Source organism: Cherax quadricarinatus, chromosome 72 (genome assembly GCF_038502225.1).
Source record: "Cherax quadricarinatus isolate ZL_2023a chromosome 72, ASM3850222v1, whole genome shotgun sequence".
In the NCBI taxonomy this organism is placed as follows: Eukaryota; Metazoa; Arthropoda; class Malacostraca; order Decapoda; family Parastacidae; genus Cherax; species Cherax quadricarinatus.
The window spans coordinates 4,753,534-4,776,501 of NC_091363.1; the positions used below are offsets into that span (position 1 = coordinate 4,753,534).

General features: G+C 39.2%; 1 protein-coding gene across 1 annotated transcript; it reads right to left on the reverse strand.

Annotated features, from left to right (window-relative positions):
• Positions 1-1,162: 1,162 nt before the first annotated feature.
• LOC128701345 (low-density lipoprotein receptor) lies at positions 1,163-22,074 on the reverse strand. The gene is made up of 7 exons (XM_053795026.2): positions 21,918-22,074; positions 18,352-18,471; positions 17,315-17,428; positions 15,618-15,746; positions 14,361-14,468; positions 7,840-7,947; positions 1,163-2,250 (listed from the first exon to the last, which is right to left on the reverse strand). Exons 1-7 carry the CDS (start codon positions 21,961-21,963, stop codon positions 2,162-2,164), a joined length of 714 nt encoding a protein of 237 aa, XP_053651001.2. The 5' UTR covers positions 21,964-22,074; the 3' UTR covers positions 1,163-2,161.
• Between the last annotated feature and the right edge of the window lie 894 nt (positions 22,075-22,968).

Below are 22,968 nucleotides of genomic sequence, written 5' to 3' on the forward strand. Positions count from 1 at the left end.
CACTTGCAAGCTTGACGTACTACGCTCTGATGATGCTAGGACGCAGGAAGATTTTTTTTCACGATATGATCTCGGGAAAAATCCATATGCTTAGCATACCTTTCCATGGTATTTCAGAGGTGCAGATACAGTGCTGAAAACATTAAAAAAGGAAGCTGGAAATATTTGGAAAAGACATCTTCCACTTTACATAGTTACGGGTAAAGAATGTTATACATGTATTCTGTCAGTGAGACAGGAAATTTTCTGCTTTGTGATACTTCAGCCACTGTATCAAGTACTGGATCTTAAGAGGACATCTGTTAGCTTTAAGCACTCAAAGTACTGTATCTTACAGGACACATGTTAGCCTTAAACACATAAAGCACTGAATCTTACAGGACACATGTTAGCCTTAAACACATAAAGCACTGAATCTTAAAGGAAACTTCTTAGCTTTAAACACAAGACATATTAGCTTTAACCAGTGCATATTACAGGACACATGTTAGATTTAAACACACATAAAGTACTGTACCTTATAAAGCACGTGTTAGCTTTAACCAGACATCGTTTCGCCCTGTGTTGATAATGTTTCACACAGAGAGAAACGTGTTTATCTTCACAACAGTTAATGTATTGCATCGGAGAACAGCTGTTAAAATGTGACCATTGTAGTAACGACAGTAATATCCTGGCTTGTCCATAGTTACTAAGTTGACGTGAACAATGGTCGTGCCTCGGTCTATGATTACTCGCAGATGGCAACTTGTAGGTGATTACCTGTGGATGTTCTGTGGAATCATCGCCCCAGAGACCCGGTCACAGATCATACCTCAGAGTAATCTGGCTGTGCGAACTACTGCATTTAGCTACTTTTCTGATTTCAGTAGAAATTCTTTAGGGTGATTGCAATCAACATCTTGATGTGTGTTGTAAGTTTTCTAGGAACATACGACTAATTTTTACTAGTCGCTAAGTGCTTAGTGCTACGCTACCACTGAAATTATGCTAAAATCTCTTATATACTGTCATCCGACATTGAATATCTCACAAAAAGCCTTCATTTGCAAAATATTGCATTATATAGAACAGCTTTTTATGAGAGTTTACTGTACTGTATGGCCCATTCAGTTTTTTTTTTTTTTTTTTTTTTTTTGTATGGTGGATAAAAAAACTCGAGTATCGTTCAGAACATTTATTAAAGGAAACGTGCAGCTACGATAGATTTCTTCTGTCGTAATACAGAGATAATGTAGATGGAAGCTTGTGTAGTGTGGGAGACAGGTAACGCAGAGCAAGAGAGTAGGGATAGTAGTAGTAGTAGTAGATCTGTGAGTAGCTGGTACCATGTGACAACAGTAGTTAGTGGGTATCACATGATGGCAGCTGTTGATATCACACAGCAGTAGTAGTTAAGTGGGTATCACATGATGGTAGTTAGTAGATATCACATAGTGACAGCAGTTAGTGGGTATCACATGGTGGCAGTAGTTAGTGGATATCACATGATGACAATAGTTAGTGGGTATCACATGATAACAGTAGGTAGTAGGAATCACATAATGACAGTAGTTAGTGTGTATCATGTAATAGCAACTGTTGGTATCACATAATAGCATTAGTTAAGTATCATAGTCCCTCATCCCTATCTTACTGGATAACATCCTGCTTACCAAGAGTTTAGTTATGCTGAAACTACCACACTTCCGAGGGATGCTGTTAGTGACAACAGTTATGTAGTTAACTCTTACGAATCACTTATCTGACCTCTTTCCAGTTCTCGTAGTGTCTCTGATCCACATCTTGTTGGTGTTGCCATACCTTTTACAGTTATAAAAAGTCTCGTTGAAACTTTAAAATATGACAACACATTATTTATCAAGATAATAACTTACTGTGATGTTAGATTTACGTTAATTATGTTTGGAATAGTGAGAATATTTTATTTTCTGATTAAGCAGTTGCTTCCTGGTGGGAATTCTTACTACGTTCTGAATCAAAGTTCTTCTAAGTGGCTCTCTTGGTATTCCTGAGTTTCTACTGATACTTTATATGTGAAACCAAGTTATAAATGATGTAGAGACGACGAAGGAAGTTAGTTGGGAAGAATGTTGCTATATTCAGTAGAGAGTTATGTCCTTGTAGAATCCCCACTGACTTGCTGCATTCAGTAGAAGAGTTACTTCCCTTGGAGAATCTCCTTCTTGTGGGGGACGCCTTGTTGTTTTCGGGTCTTAGGTCGGAGGAAGTTGACAGCAGTTCTTGCATCTGTGGTATAACATAGCATCACCATCTCTAATATAGCAAACGTCACCTCTGTAGTATAGTTTTGTACCAAAAGAACCTTAGAAAACTTACCTAACCTTATTATAGCCAGCGCAGTTTAATTTAGCCTAATCCAACTAAATGTATTTTAGATACGTTTACAATAATTTAATAATAAACACAATGAAATACATTTTTTTTCGTTAGGTTCAGAATGATTTTTGCGAAATTATTGCATACAGGAATTTTCGCTTGCCTTATTCGGTAAGAATAGCGTTGCTATTTATACTAAAATCGCAAGTTTTAGCTATTCAGCACGATATATATATATATATATATATATATATATATATATATATATATATATATATATATATATATATATATATATATATATATATATATATATATATATATATGTATGTATGTATGAAAGGGGGTGTTAATTTTGCCGTTTATGACTAGTGTAAGCACCCCTCTGGCAAGACAGTGATGGAGTGAATGATGGTGAATGCTTTTCTTTATCGGGCCACCCTACCTTGGCGGAAACGACCGATGTGTTAATAAAAATATATATATACATATACTGTACCTCTACCGTAATTGTCGGCATCATTTGCCGGTCATTTCAAAATCACAGAGATGAAAGAAGATCTTCACACTTCGACCTTGTACTGTTCAACGTTCTCAGTTGGTGTTTGTAATACACAGATGGTCCCTCAACTCTAGTTCCATCTGCATATACTTTTTTCCTTCGTGTGAACATGAATACTTGTCAATGATCACTCGTTTACAACTACAACAAAGTAACTATGTTAAGGACACCTTCAATCTGGTACGTGGCTACGGACGAACATGATTACATGTGATATATGATCGTTGATTTGAAGAAAAAAACGAAACTACTAAAACATCACGAAATTCTTTCATCCGCAATATAAATAAACGAAAATATAAATTAAATGTAATTCACCCGAGTTACATAATATAATTTACTGATCCAGTCACACAAAGACAAAATATTCTGTGATGAAAATAACAGGAAAACCCATCATGTGCGATGGAATAGAACAGGAAAACCCATCATGTGTGATGGAATAGAACAGGAAAACCCATCATGTGTGATGGAATAGAACAGGAAAACCCATCATGTGTGATGGAATAGAACAGGAAAACTCATCATGTGTGATGGAATAGAACAGGAAAACCCATCATGTGTGATGGAATAGAACAGGAAAACTCATCATGTGTGATGGAATAGAACAGGAAAACCCATCATGTGTGATGGAATAGAACAGGAAAACCCATCATGTGTGATGGAATAGAACAGGAAAACCCATCATGTGTGATGGAATAGAACAGGAAAACCCATCATGTGTGATGGAATAGAACAGGAAAACCCATCATGTGTGATGGAATAGAACAGGAAAACCCATCATGTGTGATGGAATAGAACAGGAAAACCATCATGTGTGATGGAATAGAACAGGAAAACCATCATGTGTGATGGAATAGAACAGGAAAACTCATCATGTGTGATGGAATAGAACAGGAAAACCATCATGTGTGATGGAATAGAACAGGAAAACTCATCATGTGTGATGGAATAGAACAGGAAAACTCATCATGTGTGATGGAATAGAACAGGAAAACCATCATGTGTGATGGAATAGAACAGGAAAACTCATCATGTGTGATGGAATAGAACAGGAAACCCATCATGTGTGATGGAATAGAACAGGAAAACCATCATGTGTGATGGAATAGAACAGGAAAACTCATCATGTGTGATGGAATAGAACAGGAAAACCCATCATGTGTGATGGAATAGACCAGGAAAACGCATCATGTGTGATGGAATAGAACAGGTGTGAAAAGAACCCCCATCATGTGTGATGGAATAGAACAGGAAAAGAACCCCCATCATGTGTGATGGAATAGAACAGAAACCCCATCATGTGTGATGGAATAGAACATGAAACCCCATCATGTGTGATGGAATAGAACAGGAAAACTCATCATGTGTGATGGAATAGAACAGGAAAACCATCATGTGTGATGGAATAGAACAGGAAAACCCATCATGTGTGATGGAATAGAACAGGAAAACTCATCATGTGTGATGGAATAGAACAGGAAAACCCCATCATGTGTGATGGAATAGAACAGGAAAACCATCATGTGTGATGGAATAGAACAGGAAACCCATCATGTGTGATGGAATAGAACAGGAAAACCATCATGTGTGATGGAATAGAACAGGAAAACACATCATGTGTGATGGAATAGAACAGGAAACCCCATCATGTGTGATGGAATAGAACATGAAACCCCATCATGTGTGATGGAATAGAACATGAAACCCCATCATGTGTGATGGAATAGAACATGAAACCCCATCATGTGTGATTGAATAGGACATGAAACCCCATCATGTGTTATGGAATAGAACATGAAACCCCATCATGTGTGATGGAATAGAACATGAAACCCCATCATGTGTTATGGAATAGAACATGAAACCCCATCATGTGTGATGGAATAGAACATGAAACCCCATCATGTGTGATGGAATAGAACATGAAACCCCATCATGTGTGATTGAATAGGACAGGAAACCCATCATGTGTGATGGAATAGAACATGAAACCCCATCATGTGTGATGGAATAGAACATGAAACCCCATCATGTGTGATGGAATAGAACATGAAACCCCATCATGTGTGATGGAATAGAACATGAAACCCCATCATGTGTGATGGAATAGAACATGAAACCCCATCATGTGTGATGGAATAGAACATGAAACCCCATCATGTGTGATTGAATAGGACAGGAAACCCATCATGTGTGATTGAATAGGACATGAAACCCCATCATGTGTTATGGAATAGAACATGAAACCCCATCATGTGTGATGGAATAGAACATGAAACCCCATCATGTGTGATGGAATAGAACATGAAACCCCATCATGTGTGATTGAATAGGACAGGAAACCCATCATGTGTGATGGAATAGAACATGAAACCCCATCATGTGTGATGGAATAGAACATGAAACCCCATCATGTGTGATGGAATAGAACATGAAACCCCATCATGTGTGATGGAATAGAACATGAAACCCCATCATGTGTGATGGAATAGAACATGAAACCCCATCATGTGTGATGGAATAGAACATGAAACCCCATCATGTGTGATTGAATAGGACAGGAAACCCATCATGTGTGATGGAATAGGACATGAAACCCCATCATGTGTGATGGAATAGAACATGAAACCCCATCATGTGTGATGGAATAGAACATGAAACCCCATCATGTGTGATGGAATAGAACATGAAACCCCATCATGTGTGATTGAATAGGACAGGAAACCCATCATGTGTGATGGAATAGAACATGAAACCCCATCATGTGTGATGGAATAGAACATGAAACCCCATCATGTGTGATGGAATAGAACATGAAACCCCATCATGTGTGATGGAATAGAACATGAAACCCCATCATGTGTTATGGAATAGAACATGAAACCCCATCATGTGTTATGGAATAGAACATGAAACCCCATCATGTGTGATGGAATAGAACATGAAACCCCATCATGTGTGATGGAATAGAACATGAAAACCCATCATGTGTGATGGAATAGAACATGAAACCCCATCATGTGTGATGGAATAGAACATGAAACCCCATCATGTGTGATGGAATAGAACAGGAAAACCCATCATGTGTGATGGAATAGAACAGGAAAACCCATCATGTGTTATGGAATAGAACAGGAAACCCCATCATGTGTGATGGAATAGGACAGGAAAACCCATCATGTGTGATGGAATAGAACATGAAACCCCATCATGTGTGATGGAATAGAACATGAAACCCCATCATGTGTGATGGAATAGGACAGGAAACCCCATCATGTGTGATGGAATAGAACATGAAACCCCATCATGTGTGATGGAATAGAACATGAAACCCCATCATGTGTGATGGAATAGAACATGAAACCCCATCATGTGTGATGGAATAGAACATGAAACCCCATCATGTGTGATGGAATAGAACATGAAACCCCATCATGTGTGATGGAATAGAACATGAAACCCCATCATGTGTGATGGAATAGGACATGAAACCCCATCATGTGTGATGGAATAGGACATGAAACCCCTTCATGTGTGATGGAATAGAACAGGAAACCCCATCATGTGTGATGGAATAGGACATGAAACCCCATCATGTGTGATGGAATAGGACATGAAACCCCATCATGTGTGATGGAATAGAACAGGAAAACCCATCATGTGCGATGGAATAAGAGAGGGGAAACAGCTGGTTATTATTGCCACTATATAACCCTTAAAGTATGAGGTAGAAGCGCACTGCTGATGTATCCAAGTTTATTTATCTAATATAATAAAGACTGATTTGATGGTGTAGTATGGGAGAGCATTCCAAGGCTCCTGATATACACTTTGTACAAAGATGTGTCATGGCATTTAGCAGTCGAAACAACTGCATAAAGAAGAAATTCATGTTTGGATTATCTAATTACGTACTCTTATAGCATTCGTAAGTACCTCGGTCATGGACTCTTTCACTAATGTAATTATCTTCTGGCAGCTTGCCTGTGCGCGCATATAATTACGGAAGTGTTGAGTGCGTAATTTGGCTTGGGTAGTTATATTTACGTACTCATGCTTATTTCATGTCATGTATTCTCAATATTGTGCAAGTAGGTAAAATTTACCAGTACATCTTTATTATGCAGTCTATAAGTATGATAGACAGACCCCGGGCTTGACGCCACCCAGTTCCCAGGTGATGTATCATCCTCAGTGTGAATGATAGTGTTAAGAAAGATAAGATTTTCTTCGGATTTTTAACCCCGGAGGGTTAGCCACCCAGGATAACCCAAGAAAGTCAGTGCGTCATCGAGGACTGTCTAACTTATTTCCATTGTGGGCCTCAATCTTGTCCCCCAGGATGCGACCCACACCAGTCGACTAACACCCAGGTACCTATTTACTGCTAGGTGAATATTACAACAGGTGTAAGGAAACACGTCGAAATGTTTCCACCCCGCCGGGAATCGAACCCGGGCCCTCCGTGTGTGAAGCGAGAGCTTTAGCCACCAGACCACCGGAGTTCTGTTAAGCAGCTGTGTTAACTCTTGGATTTATCTGACATGTGAGTTATTTATGTTTATGAAAACACCTGAAAAACTACAAGAAAAAACAAAAAACAAAATCCCCCAGGCGCTGTATACAGCGCCTGGGGGGGGGGGATGTGGCAGGCATTCAGGCTTTATTCAGGGAACTGGAGCACAGATCCCATTCCCTAAATCAAGAGCCACTCACCAACATCAAGGACCCTTCCTTGAGAGGACCTGCCTACTAGTTTATCGCAACCCCTCAGTAGCCTACTATCTTCAAGGATCAAACCTGATCACCTCTCAGCCACTATGAACTCCTGTGTATTTAGTTTTTTCAAATATATGTACTACTAATACTACATTAATATTACTACTACTACATTAATATTAATACTACTACTAATTAATGAGCAGATTACTAACCACAGTCAGCCTCGTCACTCCCACCAAAGCAGTCGTAGTAATTATCACATCGATAATCTGCAGGAATACAATCACCATTGTCGCAGATGAAGTCCGTTGGATCGCAACCTGTAGGAGAGTTGGACATATATATATATGTATGGTTCAAGATTATTAGTTAATTATGGGCAGTGATTTGAGATTATTAATTCTCTCTCTCTCTCTCTCTCTCTCTCTCTCTCTCTCTCTCTCTCTCTATATATATATATATATATATATATATATATATATATATATATATATATATATATATATATATATATATATATATATATATATATATATATATACATATATATATATATATATATATATATATATATATATATATATATATATATATATATATATATATATACATATATATATATATATATATATATATATATATATATATATATATAATATATATATATATATATATATATATATATATATATATATATATATATATATAAATATATATAAATATATATAAATATATATATATAATATATGAAACAAGTCGGCCGTCTCCCACCGAGGCAGGGTGAACCAAAAAAGAAAGAAAATCCCCAAAAAGAAAATACTTTCATCATTCAACACTTTCACCACACTCACACATTATCACTGTTTTTGCAGAGGTGCTCAGAACAACAGTTTAGAAGCATATACGTATAAAGATACACAACATATCCCTCCAAACTGCTAATATCCCAAACCCCTCCTTTAAAGTGCAGGCATTGTACTTCCCATTTCCAGGACTCAAGTCCGGCTATATAAAAATAACCGGTTTCCCTGAATCCCTTCACTAAATATTACCCTGCTCACACTCCAACAGCTCGTCAGGTTCCAAATACCATTCGTCTCCATTCACTATCCCTAAATCAAGAGCCCCTCATCAAGGAACACGCTCATGCACGCTTGCTGGAAGTCCAAGCTCCTCGCCCACTAAACCTCCTTTACCCCCTCCAACCTTCTCGAGGACGACCCCTACCCCACCTTCCTTCCCCAACGGATTTATACGCTCTCCACGTCATTCTACTTTGATCTATTCTCTCTAATGACCAAACCACCTCAACAACCCCTCTTCAGCCCTCTGACTAATACTTTTATTAACTCCACACTTTCTCCTAATTTCCACACTCCGAATTTTCTGCATAATATTTACACCACACATTGCCCTTAGACATGATATCTCCACTGCCTCCAACCGCCTCTTCGCTGCAGCATTTACAACCCAAGCTTCACACCCACATAACAGTGTTGGTACTACTATACTTTCATACATTCCCTTCTTTGCCTCCATAGATAACGTTTTCTGTCTTCACATATACCTCAACGCACCACTCGCCGTTTTTCCTTCATCAATTCTATGATTAACCTCATCCTTCATAAATCCATCCTCTGACACGTCAACTCTCAAATATCTGAAAACATTCACTTCTTCCATACTCCTCCTCCCCAGTTTGATATCCAATTTGTCTTTATCTAAATCATTTCATACCCTCATCACCTTACTCTTTTCTATGTTCACTTTCAACTTTCTACCTTTACACACACTCCCAAACTCGTCCACTAACCTTTGCAATTTTTCTTTAGAATCTCCCATAAGCACAGTATCACCAGCAAAAAGTAACTGTCAATTCCCATTTTGTATTTGATTCCCCATAATTTAATCCCACCCCTCTCCCGAACACCCTAGCATTTACTTCTTTTACAACCCCATCTATAAATATATTAAACAACCATGGTGACATTACACATCCCTGTCTAAGACCTACTTTTACCGGGAAGTAGTCTCCCTCTCTTCTACACACCCTAACCTGAGCCTCACTATCCTCATAAAAACTCTTTACAGCATTTAGTAACTTACCACCTAGTCCATATACTTGCAACATCTGCCACATTGCTCCCGTATCCACTCTATCATATGCCTTTTCTAAATCCATAAATGCAATAAAAACTTCCCTACCTTTATCTAAATACTGTTCACATATATGCTTCAATGTAAACACTTGATCTACACATCCTCTACCCACTCTGAAACCTCCTTGCTCATCCGCAATCCTACAGTCTGTCTTTCGTCTAATTCTTTCAATAATAACCCTACCGTACAATTTTCCTGGTATACTTGGTAAACTTATTCCTCTATAATTTTTACAATCTCTTTTGTCCCCTTCCCTTTACATAAAGGGACTATACATGCTCTCTGCCAATCCCTCGGTACCTTCCCCTTTTTCATACATTTATTAAACAAAAATACCAACCACTCCAACACTATATCCCCCCTGCTTTTAACATTTCTATCATGATCCCGTCAGTTCCAGCTGCTTTACCTCCTTTCATTCTATGTAATGCCTCACGTACCTCCCCTACACTCACATCCTGCTCTTCTTCACTCCTAAAAGATGGTATACCTCCCTGGCCAGTGCATGAAATTACCGTTTCCCTTTCTTCGTCGACATTTAAAAGTTCCTCAAAATATTCTTGCCATCTTCCCAAAACCTCCATCTCCCCATCTACAAACTCCCCTACTCTGTTTTTAACTGACAAATCCATTCGTTCTCTAGGCTTTCTTGTTTAACTCACTCCAAAATTTTTTCTTTTCATTAAAACTTCTTGACAGTGCCTCTCCCACTCTATCATCTGCTCTCCTTTTGCACTCTCTCACCACTCTCTTCACCTTTCTTTTACTCTCCATATACTCTACTCTTCTTATAACACTTCTGCTTTGTAAATACCTCTCATAAGCTAACTTTTTTCTCTTTTATCACACCCTTTACTTCATCATTCCACCAATTACTCCTCTTTCCTCCTGCAGCCACCCTCCTATAACCACAAACTTATGCCCCACATTCTAATACTGCATTTTTAAAACTATTCCAACCCTCTTCAACCCCCCCATTACTCATACTTTCACCAGCCCACTTTTCTGCCAATATTTGCTTATATCTCACCCGAACTTCCTCCTCCCTTAGTTTATACACTTTCACCTCCCTCTTACTTGTTGTTGCCACCTTCCTCTTTTCCCATCTACCTCTTACTCTAACTGTAGCTACAACTAAATAATGATCCGATATATCAGTTGCGCCTCTATAAACGTGTACATCCTGAAGCCTACCCATCAACCTTTTATCCACCAATACATAATCTAACAAACTACGTTCATTACGTGCTATATCATACCTTGTATATTTATTTATCCTCTTCTTCATAAAATATGTATTACTTATTACCAAACCTCTTTCTACACATAGCTCAATTAAAGGCTCCCCATTTACATTTACCCCTGGCACCCCAAATTTACCTACTACTCCCTCCACAACATTTTTGTCCACTTTAGCATTGAAATCCCCAACCACCATTACTCTCACAGTTGGTTCAAAACTCCCCACGCATTCACTCAACATTTCCCAAAATCTCTCTCTCTCTCTCCTCTACACTTCTCTCTTCTCCAGGTGCATACACGCTTACTATAACCCACTTTTCACATCCAACCTTTATTTTACTCCACATAATCCTTGAATTAATACATTTGTAGGCCCTCTTTTCCTGCCATAACTTATCCTTCAACATTATTGCTACTCCTTCTTTAGCTCTAACTCTATTTGAAACCCCTGACCTAATCCCATTTATTTCTCCCCACTGAAACTCTCCCACCCCCTTCAGCTTTGTTTCACTTAAAGCCAGGACATCCAGCTTCATCTCATTCATAACATCCACAGTCATCTCATTCTTATATATATATATATATATATATATATATATATATATATATATATATATATATATATATATATATATATATATATATATATATATATATATATGAGTATACCTGGAGAGGGTTTCGGGGGTCAACGCCCCCGCGGCCCTCAGACTTTACTCCTTTTACTTTTACTCTTTGTGTTTATTTGTTAGGAAATTATAAATCCATCTACTAACTTTTCCTGTCATTCCTTTATAACGCATTTTGTGCGCTATTACACCATGGTCACACTTGTCAAAGGCTTTCGCGAAGTCTGTGTATACTACATCTGCGTTTTGTTTGTCTTTAGAGCATCCAGGACCTTGTCACAGTGGTCCAGTAGTTGGGACAGGCAGGAGCGACCTGTTATAAACCCATGTTGCCCTGGGTAGTGTAACTAATGGGTATCTAGATGGGTGGCGATCTTGCTTCTTAGAACCCTTTCAAAGATTTTTGTGATATGGGATGTTAGCGCTATCGGTCTGTAGTGGGGTTCTGTCTTGCTTTTACCAGCTGTAGGACGACCCCTGTGTCCATGCTCCTTATCCATAGGATGTTAAAAGCACATGATAAGGGTTTCTTGCTGTTCTTGATGAACACGGAGTTCCATGAGTCTGGCCCTGGGGCAGAGTGCATGGGCATGTCATTTATCGCCTTTTCGAAGTCATTGGGCGTCAGGATAATATTAGATACGTTTGAGTCTACCAAATTCTGTCTCGCTCATAAAAAATTAATTTAGATCTTCGACTCTCAGTCTGGTTAGCGGCTCGCTAAAAGCCGAGTCATATTGGGACTTGAGTAGCTCGCTCATTTCCTTGCTGTCATCTGTGTAAGACCCATCTCGTCTAAGTAGGGGCTCAATGCTGGATGTTGTTCTCGACTTAGATTTGGCATGAGAAAAGAAATATTTCGGATTTCTTTCAGTATCATTTATGGCTTTTAGTTCTTCCCGTGTTTCTTGACTCCTGTAAGATTCCTTTAGCTTTAGTGCGATGCTTGCTATTTCTCTGACCAGTGTCTCCCTTCATATTACAGATATAGTGGCATCTTTTAACCGCTCTGTTATTCTGTGCTTTCGCCTGTATGGGGAGCGCCTTTTTCTAGTTTATATCCTCTCTACCTTTTTCTTAAAGGAATATAACTTGAGCATACCTCGAGTGCCACAAAGTTAATTTGTTCTAGACATAGGTTTGGATCACAATTTGTTGGTCTGGAGCCCCGCGCATACGTGTCTGAACCTCTGTTACGTTGTGATCTGAGTATATTGTTTTAGATATGGTAATATTTCGTATCAGATCATCATTGTTAGTGAAGATGAGGTCCATTGTATTCTCCAGTCTTGCTGGCGCTATTGTTTGCTGGTTTAAGGTGAATTGGTGCACAGATTATCTCTGCGACAGCATTATTTGCTACATTCCTCCATTTTAGGTACCTTAGGTTGAAATCCCCCCAGGAGCAAGATGTTTGGGACAGGAGCTCGAAGATTTTCCAGATAGGTCTATTTTCAAAAGCTGTTCCTGGAATTGTTGGGAAGTTGCATCCGGAGGCTTGTATGCAACCACAATGACCAGGTTTTGGTTCTCGATCGTTACTGCCAAAATTTCAACTATATCATTTGAGGCATTTAGTAGTTCCGAGCATATCAGTGACTGACGTACAGGCCAACACCCCCCATCCCCCCCCCCTTTTTGCCTGGTCACTGTCGCACCTGTATAGGTTATAAACCCAGGATCTATATTTCATCGTCAAAGTGATCCTTTATGTGGATCTCTGTGAAAACCGCGAACATTGCGTTTAACTGTAAGCAGTCCATGGATGAAAGATATATGTCGTGCCGAATAGGTAAAACTGGCCAGTTAACAAGAACTCATTTCAAATTAAGTCTTTTCTAAAATTTTCTCTTATACGTTTAAATATATATTTTTTTCATTTATGTTAATGTAAAAAATAATAATTTGTACCAAAAGAAAATTAGAAAACTTAACCTTATTATAAGAAGCGCAATTTAATTTAGCCTAATCCAAGTAAATATATTTTAGTTAAGTTTACAATAATTTAATAAACAAAAACAATGAAATACGCATGTTTTTTTTATCGTTAGGTTCAGAATGATTGTTTACGAAATTACTGCATACGCACATTTTCGCTTTCCTTATTCGGCAAGAAGAGCTTTGCTATTTAAGCCAAAATAGCAAGATTTACCTATTCGGCACGACATATGCATATATATATATATATATATATATATATATATATATATATATATATATATATATATATATATATATATATATATATATATATTAAACAAACACAGTGAAATATATTTTTTCGTTAGGTTCAGAATGATTTTGGCGAAATTATTGCATACACAAATTTTCGCTTGTCCTGTATGGCAAGATGAACGTTGCTATTTAAGCCAAGATCGCAAGTTCTGCCTATTCGGCACGACATATATATATACATGTATATATATTGAAGGTGATTGTGGATGAACACGTAATGGATTTAAGCACAGTAATATATATGATGGTAGAGGCTTTAAGATGACCTTGTTATGGTGGTGGTAGTGATGGTAGTGGTAGACACTAGGATATAATAAAACGCTTCACTCTTGGAACGATAATTTCTCAGGACTGAAGCATTTCTAATATATCTTAGCGTCTGTTCTTTTTAGCCCACTTGTCGGCATCTATTACCAAGACTTATACGATAGTGATAGATATATTAGTCAAGAAATTAAATAACTCACTGCATATAGTCTCATCTTCGCCTCGTCTACAATCCTCGTAGTCATCACAAACATAATAATCAGGGATGCACAGTTCATTGGAGCACAGGAAGCCTTCCTTGCACGCAGCTGTAATGTTCCATTTGTAAATATTATATATAAAAACACTATGTCTGGTGATATGTGTACACCGAGAGCAATATGTACGAGTGGATGGATGGATGGATATGTATGTATATTTAACTTAATAGGCCTGCATTTGGTTTCAAAATATTTTTGATTGGCAGTGAAATTTTTTATGTAACCTAATGACCCTCGTGTGATGATAGCCTTTAAACTCAATTAATTAATCAATTCCACATATTTCTTAACTGACACTAAGGAGACAATCTTAGCGATGTTGAAAGGCCTTTGCTACACATTTTCCAATTTCTGGAGTGTTTCAATATTAAATTTTCTCAATTTTTTTAGTAAATATTATGTATATCATAACTCAGAATTACCATATCTAACAAAATACAATTTAATTCATGTAGAAAAATATTAGATATTGTGAAAAACTGATTATACTAAATCATTTATGTCAAAAGTTATAACAAATTTATGTGTGGCAATGAAAATTATATCAATAAAAATCCCTATAATCATAACCATAATTGGAGGGATAAGCCAGTGGAAGGCTTCAGTCAGATGACCAAAAGCTCCAGCTGTGGGTCATTATAGGGCTAAGATCCGCGTCAGGAAACACTTGTCCTGTTTTCTGACAAACCTTACCTAACCTAACGACGATTATGTATCAAAATATAACCAGGATGAGAACAAGAAAAGTAGCGTGTTTCTAAAAAGCGATGAGTCTTAGTGTCGAGGGGGGAGGGAAGGTGATGTATGTCAGTAGGCTGTAACCTGAGGTAACTTTATACCACTTGCATAAACCCTTCTGTTGCAAATATAATTCACAAATATAAACTAAAGTATGGGTTAATTCAGGCGTGTGGACAAGTTTATCCTTCAAGATGAGCCGTGTCAAAAAAACATTCCTGTAGCAAGTATTTAACCTAAAAATAAAATCTGTATGCTGCATTATATAAACTACCAGTTTCTGCTATTGCATGTTTTCAATGTTTACTAATATGCATGGTAGTACGTCACAGCTGACCGAGGCCTTCCGCTGGCTTACCCCTACACCCCCCCCTTTCAAAATTATAGTTATAATTAATTCCCTTGTGTAGTTGATAGGTTTTACGCCCCATTAATCAACATAGGCACTGTAATACTCACTACATCCCAGCTCGTCGTCTGATTCGTAACAATCCCGGAGACCGTCACAGACAAACATTTCATCGACACAGAGGCCATCATAACACTGGTACTGGCCTTCGTTACACGTCGGAGTTCCAGTTACAACAGCTGCAAGAAAAAATCCAGTTTACGGGAGCACTTCATTGTTGTCAATCGTTGCAAGATCATGTGCACACCCAGCACAAGCTGGACCATCAGTCCCCAACTCTTCAGCTCCTCGTGAAGAATCAGACACATGTGCGACATCTGGGTATCTTTATTTGTAGACGTTTCGCCCTCCAGTGGCTTTATCAATGCAATACAAGGGCATAATGTGAAGATTATAGAACTACGTATATATAAAAGATGGCGAAGTGTCTACAGATAAAGATACCCAGACGTTGCACACATGTCTAATTCTTCACCTCGACGGTATTGTATAACATACAATCTCCAGCTTATTGTATAACATACAATCTCCAGCTTATTGTATAACATACAATCTCCAGCTTATTGTATAACATACAATCTCCAGCTTATTGTATAACATACAATCTCCAGCTTATTGTATAACATACAATCTCCAGCTTATTGTATAACATACAATCTCCAGCTTATTGTATAACATACAATCTCCAGCTTATTGTATAACATACAATCTCCAGCTTATCGACCCCCATACATTTATTTTATGACAATTTAATACAACTTTAATAATAGTATTGCGAATAATAATAAATACTACAAAAATAGGTAATATTTCAATTATGTAAAATATATAAGATTTAACAATACCGTTTTTTACTAAAACTTTATCATTAATGGGAAAGACATTTATCGTCTTCGATAGTCCCATCGACCATTAGGGATCGATATTGACCACTGGGGAACCCTGATGGGTTTAGCGCTTAGTTATCATTAATGGGGAACCCTGAATCTGCTAGACAGTGAACGGTGACTGGAGTCGTAAGTCAACATTTGGGTATAAAAAGCATATAATGTAAAGCCTTGTTCTAGACGCTTTGTTCAGGATTAAGCTTTGTTGAATCTGACTCTATGAAGGGCAAACACAACTTTGTTTATATTAAAACTATGTCGTGTCGCAGTAGTTTAAGACATAGATCGCTTATAACACGTCATACACTGTTTCCTCAGTAATATCAGGACAGTGAGATTTGGGACTAGGAACAAGTCACGAAATCCACAGTTATATTAACCAGGGTGTTGCATTATGAAAGATATATATTTTTACAACTGAGAGACTCAAAAGACCTTTTATTAGTACGACGCTTCACCATCATGAGGCTGAGCTATAAAGGGCTGAGGGGAGTGCGTAAGGTATCATCATCAGAGTTTCTTGCTGCCCTTTACCCTTTCACCATCCACTGCTCCGCTGTTATCCGTAACCTATTACTCATCCATCTCCCTTTTGCCACCTGATGCCCTCGCTTCCTTCCTGCCCTACAGCGCTGTATAGCCCTTGTGGCTTAGCGCTTCTTTTTGATTATAATAATAATTCACCATCATGAGGCTGTATCAAGTTCATTATGTACTTTACAGTGGCTCAGGTAGGTGAAACGTCGTAATAAAAGTCTGTGCTTTTCTAATATGTGCTTTTTTTTTTTAACCACTTATCAGCTACGCCACACTTCAACTACTTCTGTGACTTGGGAAAATATTAGTTTTGGAAAACTTACGGCAGTCAGCCTCGTCTTCACCACCAGGACAGTCTTCATAGCCATCACATATATAATGTTCCACAATACAGTAGTCTTCCGTCCCGCACTTGTAGAAACCTTCCTTACAGTATGCTGCAATGATGAAAATAATAGAGACCTAGTGTGAAAAACTCTTGGGAAGGAACTTTAGTGTTCTATATCAAGTGAAAAATCTTAATTTTATGGACCATAAATACTTCTGGGAATTGGACATGGAAGCCTCTGTGTAAACTTTTAATTGGTTTCTGTTTTTAGAAATGCTGAAGAAGGGTTAATTTAGTATTTTGAGCTGGAGGTAGTGTGGCAGGAGGTCAAGCAATTATTATCAATAGAATGTGAAACGTAAGGTTGTGTTAGATGTAAGATGAATATATTTTATCATATCTGAACCTTTTATAATGAATTCTGGTCATAATAATATTTATTTCTACCAGTACATGTACAAGATATACAGACCATAGCTGACATCAGTGACATCCTACATTACAGAAAGCCGCTTATTATGCAGAGCATTTCGGGCAAATTAAGTCAATTTGGTCCCCGGGATGCGACCCACACCAGTCAACTAACATCCAAGTACTTATTTTACTTCTAGGTGAACATGGACAGCAGGTGTCTTAAGGAAATACGTTCTAATTTTTCCACCCGTACCGGGGATCGACCGCCGGAACTCTGTGTGTGAGCTGAGTACGCTAGTAATCGATCTACGGAATGCAACATTCAAAATTCTCCATCTAGATATTTATTTATCAGCTGAATACCTTGTTAGAAACCCCTAACGAGGAGTTCAGGTGACTGAGATACGTAAGAATCTCAATTCAAATGTTATAGATCTTAAAGATTCTCAAAGTTCAGCTAATGTAGGAATTTCTGGGCACCGTTGGTAGGTTATCTGAAACTTTACAGTAAATAAAATATGACCAACAGAAAAGGAAAATCAAGAATAAAGCAAAAATTATTTGAAAAGAGAGAAAGATAGGGAGGGAAAGAGTTGAAAATAACTAGAAAGAACTTACTGCAGTCTACTTCGTCGTCTCCTCCAACACAGTCACTAAAGCCGTCACACACATAACGTGAGGGTAGACAGAAGCCATTACTTTCACATGTGTGCCCTGTACACTCCCACTGTGCCTCAGCTGATGGATGTCAACACCAGGGGAAAAGAAGGAAAAAAATTACTTTCACACCACATGACTTGTGTTGAAAATGGTATAAAACACCGAAAAGTTAATGATTAAGATAACGATGAAACGTTTCGCCTACACAGTAGGCTTCTTCAGTTAAGATGAATGGTTTTTAAAAACCGACAAGTTGAAGATTGAGACACTTATGCAACATATGGGAATCTTTATTTAGGAAACGTTTCGCCACACAGTGACTTCATCAGTCCAATACAAAGCAAAAAGGTGTAAGGACGAACCACATCGACTTCAGGCTGAGGGACTGATTACCTCAAACTCCTCTCCTTACACCTTTCTGCTCTGTATTGGACTGATGAAGCCACTGTATGGCGAAACGTTTCCTAAATAAAGATTCCCATACGTTACATAAATGTCTCAATTCTTCAGTTAAATACAGAGGCAGCAGGTGTAGTAGTGAAATGAAAATGATATAAACAGTCAATCAGCCTTGGAGATGTTGTATCTGGAGGTGGTCAGTCCCTCAAATACAATTTCTCCATCATCTTAATTTCACTACTACACCTCCTGCCTCTGTATATAACTGGAGAAGCCTACTGTATGTGACACGTTTCAGCAATAATGATACAAAAGTGTTGCACATGTCTTACTTATCCACATAACTGTTATAGCTAACAGCAATAACAAGAAAATACCTGAAATCAGTTTTCATTCTTTTACTCATTCATTTCCATTTGTGTACGAATGGTATATAATACCGACAAGATGAGAGTAAGACACATGTGCAACATCTGGGTATCTTTATTGTAGACGTTTCGCCATCCAGTGGCTTTATCAATACAAATTCCAGGACATAACTTGAAGACAGTAGAACTATGTACAGAAGATGAGGTAATCAGACTGATTACCTCATCTTCTGTACATAGTTCTACTGTCTTCAAGTTATGTCCTAGAATTTGTATTGATAAAGCCACTGGATGGCGAAACGTCTACAATAAAGATACCCAGATGTTGCACATGTGTCTTACTCTCATTTCCATTTGATTAATAAAACACACGAACTGCAGTGGAAGATCTAGGGATACTGTTTTTAAGTAAAACTACTAGTACTTTTGTTTTTATGGTTGATAAAATGAATACCAAAGTTGGTTGCGATCGACATTAACATCTTATATGATATTCTAATGTTATATTGCCTTACTAAAATTAAAATACGAGGTGCTAGGGACTTGTTTAAGATCATTAATGGAGTTGCCAGAACTTGTCTGATATCACCACCATCCCTGGCTGTCTTCAAGACCCCTGGCTGTCTTCAAGACCCCTGGTTGTCTTCAAGACCCCTGGCTGTCTTCAAGACCCCTGGCTGTCCTCAAGACCCCTGGTTGTTTTCAAGACCCCTGGCTGTCTTCAAGACCCCTGGTTGTCTTCAAGACCCCTAGTTGTCTTCAAGACCCCTGGCTGTCTTCAAGACCCCTGGTTGTCTTCAAGACCCCTGGCTGTCTTCAAGACCCCTGGTTGTCTTCAAGACCCCTGGTTGTCTTCAAGACCCCTGGCTGTCTTCAAGACCCCTGGCTGTCTTCAAGACCCCTGGTTGTCTTCAAGACCCCTGACTGTCTTCAAGACCCCTGGTTGTCTTCAAGACCCCTGGTTGTCTTCAAGACCCCTGGTTGTCTTCAAGACCCCTGGCTGTCTTCAAGACCCCTGGCTGTCTTCAAGACCCCTGGTTGTCTTCAAGACCCCTGACTGTCTTCAAGACCCCTGGTTGTCTTCAAGACCCCTGGTTGTCTTCAAGACCCCTGGTTGTCTTCAAGACCCCTGGCTGTCTTCAAGACCCCTGGCTGTCTTCAAGACCCCTGGCTGTCTTCAAGACCCATGGCTGTCTTCAAGACCCTTGGCTGTCTTCAAGACCTCTGGCTGTCTTCAAGACCTCTGGCTGTCTTCAAGACCCCTGGCTGTCTTCAAGACCCCTGGCTGTCTTCAAGACCCCTGGCTGTCTTCAAGACCCCTGGCTGTCTTCAAGACCCCTGGCTGTCTTCAAGACCCCTGGCTGTCTTCAAGACCCTTGGCTGTCTTCAAGACCCCTGGCTGTCTTCAAGACCCCTGGCTGTCTTCAAGAAGGCTCTGAACAGGCACATGAGTCAGTACCTGATTAGCCGGGCTGTGGTTCGTACGTCAGTTTGCGTGCGGCCAGTAGTAACATCCTGGTTGATCAGACCCTGATCCACCAGGAGGCCTGGTCTCAGACCGAGCCGCGGGGGCGTTGACCCCCGACAACCTTCTCCAGGTAAAACCACTGAGTTGCCAGAACTTGTTTGATATCACCACTGGAACTGCTAGAACTTGCTTAAGCTCAACACTGGGAATACCACAGCTTGTTTAAGATCAACACTGGGAATACCACAGCTTGTTTAAGATCAACACTGGGATTACCACAGCTTGTTTAAGATCAACACTAGACAGTACTAAAGCTTTACACAGCTAAACACTGTCACAGTTAAAGCTTTGCTCAACTTCTGGAGGTGACAGAGCGTTATTATTTTATTTATGGTATATATAAAATATGTGACAGGATCCTCCCTGATATGTGTCTGCGCACTTAAAAGCAAAGAATTTTAAATCTGACAATCTCCTGTAAATTTTCAACGAGTCTGATTAACAAGTCATTGATACACGACATTCATAGTGTAAATGTTTATGTTTCAGTAAGATGGTATTAGTATCATGATCACGTAAACCACTAGTAAATATGTACACACAGGTACCTATTTACTAATAAGTGAATAGGGGCAACAAGTGTAATAAGATACAAACTAAAAACACAAAGGGAGAAATTAATTTTTGAGACGTTTCGCTTGTAGACAGGGTTTCTCGGCCAGTCCCTGCTCACAAGCGAAACATCTCAATGAAATTGATTTCTGCAAGTGTCTTTTTCCCCATTTGTCACGAAGACAAATTGGACAGTTTCCTCCAGTGTAGCTTTTCAGGACATTTCCGTGATGCCGTCCAGGTTAAGATAAGATTTCGTTCGGATTTTTAACCCCGGAGGGTTAGCCACCCAGGATAACCCAAGAAAGTCAGTGCGTCATCGAGGACTGTCTAACTTATTTCCATTGGGGTCCTTAATCTTGTCCCCCAGGATGCGACCCACACCAGTCGACTAACACCCAGGTACCTATTTGCTGCTAGGTGAACAGGACAATAGGTGTAAGGAAACGTGTCGAAATGTTTCCACCCGCCGGGAATCGAACCCGGGCCCTCCGTGTGTGAAGCGGAAGCTTTAGCCACCAGGCCACCGGGCATATCTTTGAATATATATGTACAGCAAAAGAGTGACTTTACAAATCTATGTGCTTAATGCCCTCGGAATATTTTTCTGCAAATGGAAAACAAAAATTGAAATAGATTTGGTAGCTGAAGGAAATGATGGTGAAGAAAGTTCTCACCAACAGCGACGGCCAATAGAAGAAGAGTCACGTGCTTGACGTTCATCCTGAGTGATGTGAGGACAGCGGGATGTATGTCTCTTATACTTGCAAGTGCTGCTACCCACCACAGTACTGTACCTCCCCCACGATGCACCAGACTAACCTGTACCCACCTCCTGGACAACCCCCACCTATAACAGTCCAATAATCCCCCTCCTCTCATCTCCCCTATCTGTACCCAACCCCTAACCTCTCCCACCAGTACCCACCCCTCTCTAGTCTACACCCTAGTACATTTAGTATCTTGCTAGGTTGTCTCCAAGGAGGCAGTTAGTGAAGCAGACCAAGGATGAAGACGAGAACCATCTGGTGTTTCTCACATTGGTCATGAGGCGTTGTGACATCACCCATGAAGAGTTGCTCTGACGAGTAACCCTGGATTTCCCGTAGCTCGGTTGGTAGCGCACTCGGCACAAATTAAGATCCGTGATTCGATCCCTAGTATAGGTGGAAACATTGGGGCTGTTTCCTTAATAAAACACCTGTTACCCCTCTTCACTTATCAGGAAATAGGTACCTGGGTATTAGCTGACTGGTGTGGGTCGCATCCTGGGGACAAAATTAACCTAATTTGCCCGAAATGCTCTGCATAACCAGGTTTTTTTCTATATAGTATGTCACTGATGTCAGTTATGGTCTGTATAAGTTGTATCATGTATTTGTAGAAATAAAGATTGTTATTATTAGTATTAGTATTATGCTTCATAACCTTGGGTAACTCATGAAAGCCAAGCAATAGGGCTTATTTCCATTAGGGTAATTTTTAGGGTCCTGCCTCAGGATGCGATCTACAACAGTCATCTAACTCCCAGAAATGTCTTTACTACTAAGTAACAGAGGCAGCAGTTGTTAGGAGACTTGTCCATATGTTTTACCGTACTCGAGTAGCAGATGATTTTTCTGAGGGTTAGTAACCCACGATTACCCAAGGAAGCCAGGCAATGTGGCTTAGTTTTTGTGCGGTACTTTGGTCCCCCCTCCCCCAGGATGCGACTCACAACTGAAGATT